The 12572-nt window shown below is 41.5% G+C and overlaps 1 protein-coding gene across 1 annotated transcript; it reads right to left on the reverse strand.

Moving 5' to 3' along the window:
* Positions 1 to 6092: 6092 nt before the first annotated feature.
* On the reverse strand, positions 6093 to 8009 carry LOC106574432 (complement C1q-like protein 2). Its single transcript, XM_014150318.2, has 2 exons — positions 7150 to 8009; positions 6093 to 6672 (listed from the first exon to the last, which is right to left on the reverse strand). Exons 1-2 carry the CDS (start codon positions 7735 to 7737, stop codon positions 6493 to 6495), a joined length of 768 nt encoding a protein of 255 aa, XP_014005793.1. The 5' UTR covers positions 7738 to 8009; the 3' UTR covers positions 6093 to 6492.
* Between the last annotated feature and the right edge of the window lie 4563 nt (positions 8010 to 12572).

The raw sequence follows: 12572 nt of genomic DNA on the forward strand, positions 1-12572 counted from the left end.
TAAGATCTGAGCCATCCCACACAATTTTTTTGAGATGTACGATTAAACATTTCTAAAACGAGAGATGAAGACAGACACTAAACGCCCCAGGGATTGGCTGTACTTTATTTATAAATCAACATTTCCCTCCATTGACTTTGAAAAGGAAATAAAAGTCAGAAGGAGAGACAAACATGTCTTGGATTTGTAGAATTTATTGTAGAGATATGTGACAGTAAATCTGAATGATTTCCGCCCAGAGACTAAACAAAACAAACTTTATTTGAATCCCTCAATCCCTAAATCAGAAATAATATGTGACCCGTCTGGAGGTGACCCATCTGGATGTCACCCTGCTATTTGTCACCCTGTCACCCCACTAGGCGTTTAGTGAAACTTACACCGACACTTATCTGAAAATAATGTCAGACTGATAAATGGGAAATTGAACTTTCCTCTTAGTAGCTCAGCCCATAAGAGATTAGAGAAAATGCATCAAATTGAAAACTCTAATGGCCTTGAGCAGAGCCACGTTCTTCCAAACAGAAGTTAAAAGGAAAATACCACTCAAAAACTATCTTTTGGTATATGGTCCTGAAATGTTTTTCATGTCAGCAATCAAGTTTTCAAGATATAGAACTTTCAAAGTACATAAAGTGTCACGGTATCATCATCAACAGGAGCATCGTACTGTGACACTTTCTGTATTTTGAAAGTTCAATATGTTGAATCTTGACTGCTGACATGCAAAGCATGTTGGGATTGTATCAACAGAGGACAAATGAAACAAATACCAATAGTTTTTGAGTGGTATTTTCCTTTAAGTACTTTGCTGTATTGTGTGTATGTATGTGATGCCTAGTACTGTATTTACATGATTCAAAATGCATTTCTCAATTTTCAGAGCGGGAGAAGACCAGTCACAGTCAGACTGTCTCACTCACGAGGCAGAGCAGCGGGCTAGGGGCAGAAGCGATCATTCCCGGGACAGGACAACATTGCCTGCAACTCAAGCCTGTCAGACTGAATCACATCAGAGCAAAGAGCCAGACTCGTCCTTTCATCTATCAAGGAGCTTTACCAGACTGCCTGTCACCCTCCAATCTTTCACCCTCATCCAGGAAGGCTCATTCTGGCCCTCCGTCTTGTGGCAAGTGACACCTCCTTGCTGTTGTTGATGTCTCAATTGGAGTGAGGCCTCATGTTTTGTTTTTAGTGAGCGACTGCAGTTGAGACAAGGTCATCATAAGGTTTTACAGAGGGAATGTATATGAGTGTTTATAGCATAGGTGGCCTTTTCAGCTGCATTTCCCCCGCAATATCAAGGTGTAGGGTTCGGGTCAAGTCAATTCCCACTGGGGACATACTGGTTGAATCAATGTTGTTTCCATGTCATTTCAACGAAATTACGTTGAACCAACGTGGAATAGACGTTGCGTTAACATCTGTGCCCTGTGAGTTACCTCTCTTGGCCAGTTTGTTTGAGTATATGGTAAGTTGATCAAATGCCTATAGGCTGGGCTTAGGCCTATAGGCTCAGTGGGCTAACGTGGCTTTGAAAAAATGTCTTGGTTCTTTACCCGGTTTCGAATACTTACCACACTTAAGTAATTTATCTGTTACCTGAATGTTTACTGACATCAAACTATTTTGGTCTGGAGATCTTCCACATTATCATCAAACACTCCCTGAACCTAATTTACTGTCCAGACTGTTGTTTTTCCCTCAATCTCATGTCTCTAACTGTTTCTGCTTCAACAACAGAAGACAGTATCACTGATCTCAAATCTGTCTGGCCATTTGTGTTTTTCCTCTTGAAAACCATGTTGATATGCAAAATGAGGACACCTCCCTGTGGCAACTTACGCATCAGCAACAGGACTTTTTGAAGAGTTCCCGAAAATAGAACTCCCTGTGGTCACTTGTGTCATTAGCACTTCTTTGTCACCTTGTCAGCTGCCTGCCCCCTGGCTTCCACCATACTTATGAGTGTTTGTGCAAACCGTCCGGCTCTCAGTGTATCCCTATCCGTGACATTACACCAGGGCGTTTACATAGCCCACAGCTCCCCCGGATAGGGTCTGTATAGTTACATACTACGTACCTATTAGATGCGATTGAGTCTTGAAATGTGCCTGTGTGCATGGTGATGTGTCCGGGTGAGACGATGCAGGCAGCTCCACTTCCTCCCTTAATTAAGAAGTGATGAGGCGGGGTGATGAGAGGTATCATTACCACAACACTCTCCAGGGGATGTTCTGTGTGTAATATGTGTTGGTAGCACTTTGACGCCATTGGAAATGAGTAGGATACATGAAAGGTGGATACATAATAGTCTACATGTAGATAGGAAATGGACAAAAGTTTTCCATATTGACTATTGAGTGTATTTGATGAAACCATGCCAGAAAGGCTTTTATCAGGGTGGTTATTTTGAGGATAATAGTAGGGTATGAATTTAGTCATCTTGAACACAGCGAAATAAATCAACAACTTAGCCAGAGCCATGCTGAACCAGACTGGCTAATATTTGTTTTGCATGATTGCTGTTTAATTGATAGACAGCTGTTCAATCTGCCTGCCTCCAGGTGGAAAGCTGGTGAAATCATCACTTAGAGACACAACACGGTCATCCTCTTAGGAACTAGGTATGCTGTTGGCTAGACATGGTTCCTCCAAGGACTCTTAAGGACTTTTCAGTCAATTCCAATCCAGGGGTATGTTCAGTTGGAAGAAAATGTTTTGAATCATTTTTTTGACAGGGAGGTACCATCTGAACTTGACCAATAAGAAATGCTCTTTTTTGTTTTGCTATGGTGTGCCGTACTGAACACGACCCAGGTCTACACACATCCACCCTCCTCCACCTCCCATGATTGATTGCATTTGGATGACTGATACAGAGTTATTTAGGTTTTCGGACATTTTACTGATTTCTTGTTTGAAGTCTTCTGATTATTTGTGTGCTTGTTTGACATTCTACTGCACTGTAAGGAGCTAGTAACGCAAGCATTTTGCTGCACCCGCTATACCAGCTTCTAAACTGTGTACGCGACCAATAAACTCAAGTTGATTTGATGATACGTCACAATGAACTCATCATGTCAAAGTGAAAAGACACACCTTGTCCGTTCATTAGTCGACTCCTTCTCTCTCTCTCTCTCTCGCTCTCTCTCTCTCTCTCTCTCTCTCTCGCTCGCTCTCTCTCTCTCTCTCTCTCTCTCTCTCTCTCTCTCTCTCTCTCTCTCTCTCTCTCTCTCTCTTTCCTCCACCTTAAACACACATCCATCTATCATCCTCTTTAAGCCACTGACAGCTCCCGAGACATATGTTGTAGAAAAGGAATAAGAGGACAGCATTGCAACAGTGTTTTGGAATATAGATGGACCACAGCAGTCACCTAAAAGTAATAAGCCCTTCAGTAGAGGTCTAATGAGTACAGTAATCTTATTCAGTTCCTACAGATGACAACATATATCTGAGAAGTTAAAAGCTTCAGTTGAAGTCCATTTGGTTGTTTTACCATTACATTACTCTATGTACACGTTTTCACAGCACCAGCAAAACCCTAGTCACAATCTCATGTATACTGAGTGTAGAAAACATTAGGAACACCGTCCTAATATTGAGTTGCACACCGTGCCCTCAGAACAACATCCTCAATTCCTCTGGGCATGGACTCTACAAGGTATTGAAAGGTATTGAAAGCGTTCCACAAGGATGCTGGCCCATGTTGACACCAATGTTACCACAGTTGTGTCAAGTTGGCTGGATGTCCTATGTGTGGTGGACCATTCTTGATACAGACAGGAAAATGTTGAGTGTGATAAACCCAGCAACATTGCAGTTCTTGACACACTCAAACCGGTGTGCCTGGCATCTACTACCATACCCAGTTCAAACCACTTAAATCTTTTGTCTTGCCCATTCACCCTCTGAATGGCACACATACGCAATCCATGCCTCAATGGTCTCAAGGCTTTCATCTCCTTCTCTTCATCTACACTGATTGAAGTGAATTTAACAAGTGACATCAATAAGGGGAATCATAGCTTTCACCTGGATTCACCTGGTCAGTCTATGTCAGGGAAAGAGCAGGTCTTCCTAATGTTTTGTACACATTAAAACAGAGAAAAAAACATCAGACTAGAGAAAAACAGGCATATGTGACTCATGGGTTTGTAATGTTTGAATTTATGTGTGAAAAAAGCCCCTATACCCCCATATAAAATATATACTACAGTTGTTATGGTATAAGTACTATAGTATTCACTGTAGTGTTTTTGCAGACATTACTGTAGTATTCACTCAAGTCTGTAAAAACGCTACAGTGAATACTGTAGTATTTACTGTAGTATTTACTGTAATATTTACTGTAGTATATGGTAGTATACTGTACTATTTACAGTTAGGTAGGTAGGTAGGTAGGTAGGTAGGTAGGTAGGTAGGTAGGTAGGTAGGTAGGTAGGTAGGTAGGTAGGTAGGTAGGTAGGTAGGTAGGTAGGTAGGTAGGTAGGTAGGTAGGACTCGTGTCTGAACAGATAGTTCAGAGCTTCTGCCCTTTTCTATAACCTGTAGGGATCACAATATGTGCTCTATACTTGGCATGTAGGTTTCTTACTTATGGGTGGCACAAATTGCAAAATGGGTGAGGGGAATGTGCAGGGTAAATGCTAATTAAATACTGTAGTGTTTACTATAGTTAAAAAAGTGTTGTGTTTTTGCGGACTGTAGTGTTTTTGCGGACATTACTGTAGTCTTTACTGTAGAATTTACTATAGTGGTTGTTTTGAGGAAAATGCTGTAGTATTTGCTATAGTATTCTACAGTATACTACAACATTCTATAGTAAGTATTACACGTGATCAAGGGATACTACAGTGTGTAATATTGTTTTCTACTGTATACTGCAGTTTACTATATAATTCTATGTAAGTACTGTAGTATTCTATTGTAAACTGTAGTATTTTTTCATGTGGGCCTCTGTGAGTCAATTTATGAGAGCCCATAACCCTTAACTTTACCGCAACCTTAAACCACATTCCTAACCCCAACCCTAAACTACAAACGAAATCTAAACAAATCTGCGGCCTCAGGTAGTAGAATGGACAGATTATTATCACTTTCCTTCAGTGGTGGAAAAAGTACCCGATTGTCATACTTGAGTAAAAGTATAGACACCTGAAAGTTACTCAAGTAAAAGTGGAAGTCACCCAGTAAAATACTACTTCAGTAAAAGTCTAAAAGTATTTGGTTCTAAATATACTCAAGTATCAAAAGTAAAAGTATAAATCATTTGAAATTACTTATATTAAGCAAAGCAGACGGCACCATTTTCTTGTTTTTACTAATGTACGGATAGCCAGGGGCACACCCCAACACATACATCATTTACAAAAGATGCATTTGTGTTTAGTAAGTCCGCCAGATCAGAGGCAGTAGGGATGACCAGGGATGTTCTCTTGATAAGTGTGTGAATTTGACAATTTTCCTATCCTGTTAAGCACTCAAAATGCAACGAGTACTTTTGGATGTAATGGAAAATGTAGAGAGTAAAAAAGTACTTTATTTTCTTCAGGAATGTAGAGAAGTAAAAGTAAAAGTTGCCCAAAATATAAATAGTCAAGTAAAGTACAGATACTCCCAAAAACTACTTAAGTAGTACTTTAAAGTATTTTTACTTAAGTACTTTACACCACTGCCTTCTTTGTCAAATAGCCACTAACCTTGTGGAGATTGAGCAAATAAGGGTCCTAAACATAAACTAACCCTAAGGCTGTGCACTTCTTTTGAAGTGAAGCCGTAAGGAAACATGAAATGTGTGAAGGAAAATCACACATTTCAGTCTTGACTTTGATGATAGAATGTATAAGTGAGGAGCACCTTCACTAGTGCTAGTATTGGATGGCAGGGTGTCACTCCAACCTGCAGCGTTGCTCCATAAGACTCAGCCATGCTGTGGTCCCGTGTTGTTCAGTTGGTAGAGCATGGCGCTTGTAACGCCAGGGTTGTGGGTTGGTTTTCCACGGGGAACCAGTACGAAAATGTATGCAGTCCCTACTTACTGTAACTCGCTCTGTAATGTAATATTTGAAAAAACATTCAATGAGACATACTGTAAAATAATATTTATTGGTACATGAGGACAAAATATAATGGATTATTGGCCTAGTGATGTAATATAAAACACAACTCTGTACTCTGAATGTACGAACACATGGGTTATAGGATTCTATCTCTGTGCATTAGACCTAAGCTACATATAGGCTATGTCTCCACATAAGGTGTTCCTATTGAGTAAAACAAACTACTGCATAAAGTCATTTTACCACATTCAATCAAACGACCTCAACTACTATATAGCCTATTTATCCTATATATTATTGGTAGTTAGAAGACCATTAGAAGCACCCTGCTCTTCAAAGGAAATGAGAGAGCGAAATGAAAGATGAAGTTCTGTTTGGACCTCATTCGGAGGTAGAGTCATGGGTAGCCTAAAACTTGTCAGGCTATTTAATCTGGATACAAAATGAATCCAGAGAAGGTGCTGTACTTGTTGTTGTTGCCTCCGTGTGCTTTGCCACCGTCCAGTTTGACATAAATCTCATCTCCGGAGTCCAGGTGTAGAACCACGCTGTTACCTGCATAATCGTAGTTCTGGTCTGCGTCCTGTGCAATAGCACTTGCCCGAACCTGTGTAATGGAAGGGATACACAAAATAAGTATAATCCTCATTAACTTGATATTTTCTGGTTATTTGATTTCGTCTCTTATGGTCAGACAAATTCCTCCACTATCACTTTGTAGAATAGATTATATTATGTCACTTTGGACATCACAGAAGGGGGAACAAAGGCTTAATCAGATACACGTTCGAGCCTTTCTTTACTGTGGTAATCTAATGTATAGCCTACCCGACTTAACTGAGTTTACCATTGCTAAGCAAATGCGAAGGGACCTAAATGTCCTGCTATAAAGCCGAAAAGTTCACTAGCTAAATTATATAAAGTGAGTGCGTAAAATGAGTGCGTAAAGTATACGTTTTTCTCCATACCCTTTTGGTTTTTGCATGAATTTATAATATTTTAAAGACATGAATTGTTTTCAAATAAATTCGTGAATGAGAATACAGTATTTTCGTACATGCTAATTGAATGAAATAATGTTTACCTGTCCGTTTTTGCACAAGTCTGCCCACATGCTTGTCCCGTCGCCTCCTCGCATTAACACATGGTATGTGAAAAAATAAATTCCGGACACTTGGCAAGTGAACTTGCCATTGGTTGGGTCGTATTGATTTCCCAAGTTTGTGACAACATCGTCGAATTTAAGCACCTCATATCCTTCGTGTGGGTTCTTCAACCCGACATAGAACGCAACCTTTGTTTCACCGAGTGCCATGTTAACCTCGTCCGTGTCCGTTTCGGTCTTTGCAGTCCCTGACGTTACCGCGGGGTAACCAGCTTTCCCGGAATCACCCCTGTCTCCAGGTGGTCCTCTTGGGCCGGGGGGTCCTGGTTCTCCCGGTGGACCCCTTGGTCCCGCTTTCCCAGGTCGCCCTAATTCACCTTTGGAGCCTTGCGCCATTGGCGGCGGGATGGCATTCAGGTCCTGCATGAGCTCCATGGCGGTGGCGCTGGCGGGTTTCGAACTGTATGGATCACATATCATTCGACAGGTGCCCATCATCTCATAGTGAGCCGAAGTCTTGGTACTTTGCACAAGCAGCGGTATTGCTATGATAAGGGCCAACACCATGACGATGCCAACCACAGCGGCCACAAGTCGCTTCCTCTGGACTATCCGAGAAGCAAGCGATAGAAAGTCAGCTGAGCTTGGAGGAGTAATAGTGGAAGGTTTGCGTGGGTAATTAGAAGGAAAAAAACTGCCACCAAATATATTTTCTTCCTCAAGGCAACTATTCTATTTTGTTTTGTCCATAAACCTTAGGCATTCGTGCCAGAGCAGACAGACGAAGGGTACGAATATTGGCATGGATGGGCGCTCGCTGGTTCTCAGCACGGATTTGGAGCGCTCCTATACTTTTCCAGTCCTACGGGGGTCGCTGACGTAACACATGCGGAGTAAAGCCTTTTGCAATTTGGATTAAGATCGAAACAATAATCGGGCAATCTTTATGTATGAATTACACATCCTAATATTATAGCAAGGAAGATGGAATTAGAAAGCGTTAAACACTTTGATCCCGCCATTTATATTTTGAAACATGCTAACCATGTGGTTGTACAGAACATGTCCCCATATAATTAAATAGAACAGAATAGCCATTATTTTTTGCCGAAACGAAAAGCTCTATGTATGGGGCAGGAGCTGTCCTTTCAGCACCACTCCCAATCATTAGGACACTGAAAATCAACGTGAATCAAAACATTTAGCCTATGTATCAATGCGCTTTTAAAGGAACTGAACAATTTAGTAATTTTACTGTAGGCCTATCTAATATTTGTTTTATGAAATATTAGTTCGTCATCTCCCCTTTGTAACAAATGGCATACCCCACACCATCCATGTCAACATACATTTACATTCACACATTCTTGTAGTCTGTCTTCAATCTCTAAGAAAGTGACGGTTTCATGTCTGAAACAAATCTGTTAATCCTTCTGTTCCAGAGCTGGGGTTTAACATCTCACACCCTGTCTCAGCAGCTAAGCAATCAGCTAACAGCAAAGCTAAAATGTATTCCCGGTCATTCCTTGTTATTGAGTCTGTCATTATCGGCTACCAATAGATACTGGTAATGCAAACAGACTAAATATTTCCTATGTACGTTCCCTATGGGTGTTCCCATATAGTTAAATAGAACAGAATAGTAATTTAATGTGTTGCTGTGAGTGTTCGCTTGAATACTTTTTTGGCTTGTTGGCTAGGCCTAGGCTACTAGATTTTCAACTTTAAACAAACACAAGGAAGTGGCCAAATATTTGACTCAAATGACCAACCCGTCCCATGTCAATAGTGGTCGCGTGCAGTGTGACTACTTGCATTATGACTCAAAGTTGTGTTACCACATTTACATAATGAGTTCCAGAATCTCTATGAGTTCCAATCTGACGATTAGTATTGTGACGTTATCTAGCCTATAAATAACCCCGAGCAATCAATGCTAGTTTATTAGTAGCAACGACTTGTTTCTAGAGACTACTACTTGGATCACTCTCTGAAAACATTAAGGTCTGTTGTTCCGAATGTTGGAGACCTTACCGGAAATTGTACCGGAGATGTTGGTTGGTGCGGTGCTTCTGTGTTGAAGATTGACTAAACATGGATCCAGCAACTATGGATCCATATAATGTGAGTAATCAAACACTTCACTCTGGAGCAGGGCGGTAGCAAGTAGCCTATTAGCTCTGGTCCAGGGCGGTAGCAAGTAGCCTATTAGCTCTGGTCCAGGGCGGTAGTGTGCGTTCCTCCACACCATCACAATAGACTCTAGCAGGTACCCAGTGATTTTTGCTGTTGTTGAGTTCACCTTAGTTGACAACTTAACCAAAATTAAATCAAAACTAGATGTTGAAATGATGTCTGTGCCCAGTGGGTTACTTAAGCAATAAGCCCTGAGGGGGTGTGGTATATTGCCAATATACCACGGCTAAATGCTGCTCTTAACATGATGCAACATGAAGTGCCTGGATACAGGCCTTAGCCGTGGTATATTGGCCATATACCACAAACCCCTGAGGTGCATTATTTATATAATAAACTGGTTACCAATGCAATTAGAGTAGTAAAAATACCTGCAGGTATTTGGTCTGATATACCACGGCTGTCAGCCAATCAGCATTCAGGGCTGTAAAGTTCTGGCAACATTCAAAACGTTTCCTTTAGGTCCATGGAATGTCAGTAGAATGATGTTATGGTCAGAACGTTCCAGGGACATAGGCCTAGGCCTGGAAATGTTCCACTTTGGTCCCTTTTTGGTTGTGAATAACCGAACATTGGGATCAGGAGTTTTTCAAGATATTCCCAACATTAGCTGGTTGGTTCCTTAAAGTTAGAACCCTTAGTTATTTATTAATTAATGATATATACCCATTTGATTCTTATAGAATATAACTTATACATGCCTGATGATCTTAATTCAATTGTCATACTTACCCCATCAGAACCCCAAATATAAGCTTGTTTTAATCCAATGTGTGTAAACAATGTAAATGTAATGAAAACAACACTGTATAACCTTAAAACATGGTTAAAACTACTTTTGATATCATGGATGGCCAGCTCCGTCTGAATTTGAGAGTGGTTACATTTCTCCAGGCCCATCCCTCAGTTTTTTTCCCAAAACAGAGGCAGCATCTCAAGTTTGTTATTGTTTAAATAAAGGACTCTAGCTTTGAAAGGTCTCGGTATGATGTTTTCCCCAATACATTCTGATAAGATTAAAAGGGATTCAATTTAAACTGTACCTTCCAGCTATTTTGCTTTGATAACAGGTTTTACTCGTTAAAGTTGTTCTCATTTGACTGTCTCCATGTTGAATTATGTTGTTAAGGCGGATGTGGATGGGTTTTACAAGGGCGACGATTATGGCTATTTCCACTGGAATGAAAAACATGGCCAGTGGGGTAAGTATTTCACACCTCAGTTGGGACTTGGTTGTATCATTTCATTAACATTCCTTTATGGAAATGAGAGGATCAAGCTTCTGCTCTCATTCTTTTTACAGAGAGGTGGACCCTAAACAACAAAGAGTACAAGTATGAGTATGAGTACAAGTATGAGAACGGGAAGGACTACTACAACCACCAGCATCAACCTGGTCAAGGGGCCAACTGGGAAACAGAGGCTGGTTCTTCTCAGATGGTCGATGCTCCTGCCTATCTCCCCCTCCCTACATCCTCTGATCTCCCTCAGCAGAGCCCACAGGAGCAGCCTGGAGTCCTCGCAACATCCCCTGGGCCTCTTGCAAAGTAAGTACTTTGTTCGTTAACACAGCAACGACATCTGCACAGCTACGCTGTCCACCAGATACATTCATGTTTGGATTTGGAGTGCTATGATTACACTGCCTTTACAGTTAAGTTGATTGAGATTTTGGACTAATGTAATGGAGTTTGAGATTACCTCGATTACCCAGAGTACCTGGATTGAGTTCAGGTCTAAAATCTAAAGACCGTTTCATATACACGGTGTGAAGCCTCCTTCCACCCATTCTAAACAACCTGGTGTGTTTCCTCTCCTGTAGCATTGGGACTCCTAAGGAGATGATTGAGATTGCATGGCAGAAGTGTCAGGAGTACCAATCTAAGTTCTTCATGTGGTATTATGTTACCCTGTTGTGCACACAGAGTAGGGCACAGGTACGTTTCTTCATTGAATGAGACACCATGAGTTAGGATGGATGATGAGGGAGGGGATGATTGTTATGGATAGCATTTTCATAAGTAAGCAAACAGGTATGTGTCAATTCCATGGTAATTTATTTGTGTTGTTTCTGGACTAACTTTCTGTTTCTATACCACTATATATAGCCCATCTTTCCTTCAGTGAAGCCCATCGTGGTCGAGCATCCCATCTCTCCACCAGTGGAGCCCATCGTGGTTGAGCCACCGATCTCTCCACCAGTGGAGCCCATTGTGGTTGAGCTGCCCATCTCTCCACCAGTGAAGCCCATCATTGTTGAGCTGCTCATCTCTCCACCAGTGAAGCCCATCATGGTTGAGCTACCCATTTCTCCACCAGTGAATCCCATTGTGGTTGAGCTGCCTATCGCTCCAGTGGAAGCTGAGTCGCTTCAGAGATTTCAGGTAGGCTACTCACTCCAAACTTACATTTACATGACCTTTTAGTCATTTAGCAGACGTTCTTATCCAGAGCGACTTACAGTTGTGAATGCATACATTTCATTTCATAAATCATGGTGCTATTTTAACTGCAATCAGCAAATCTCACGTTTATATGGAAAGGGTATAGGGGTATACCTGGTCAGTTGTACATCTGAATGCATTCAACTGAAATCTGTCTTCCTCATTTAACCCAACCCCTCTGAATATGGGCTTTTTGTTTTTGCTTTAGCTTATTTAGTAAATATTTTCTTAATTCTTGTTTTCTTAAAACTTCATTGTGAGTAAGCATTTCACGGTAAGGTCTACACTTGTTGTATTCGGTGCATGTGACAAATGCAATTTGATTTGTTGATGTCCTTTCCCACTTTGCTCCACCACCGTGGAAAAATAAGCCACTGAAGGGTCTGACACAGCGACATAGAAAAAGACAGAAAGACATGGCAACTTCATTTCCACAGGCCAGAACTACTCAGCCTCCTCCCGCCCTATCGGATAATTTCCCTCCACCTACACCAAAGAGATGCCAAAGGGCCCAGGATTTCTTCCCTCCACCTCCAGTGGAGCCCATTGTAGCTGAGCTGCCCATTTCTTCACCAGTGAAGCCCATCGTGGTTGAGCTGCCCATTTCTCCACCAGTGAAGCCCATCGTGGTTGAGCTGCCCACCTCTCCACCAGTGGAGCCCATTGTGGTTGAGCTGCCCATCTCTCCACCAGTGGAGCCCATTGTGGTTGAGCTGCCCATCTCTCCACCAGTGGAGCCAATTGTGGTTGAGCTGCCCACCT

The sequence above is a fragment of the Salmo salar genome, chromosome 16 (assembly GCF_965601325.2).
Source record: "Salmo salar chromosome 16, fSalSal1, whole genome shotgun sequence".
Lineage (NCBI taxonomy): Eukaryota > Metazoa > Chordata > Actinopteri > Salmoniformes > Salmonidae > Salmo > Salmo salar.

Excerpts from the sequence above, each read along its gene's own strand:
- LOC106574432 (XM_014150318.2), bottom strand. The coding sequence starts at position 7,737 with ATGGTGTTGGCCCTTATCATAGCAATACCGCTGCTTGTGCAAAGTACC. Across the intron at positions 6,673-7,149 it reads ACTTGTGCAAAAACGGACAG|GTTCGGGCAAGTGCTATTGC; the intron begins GTAAACATTATT and ends TCCATTACACAG.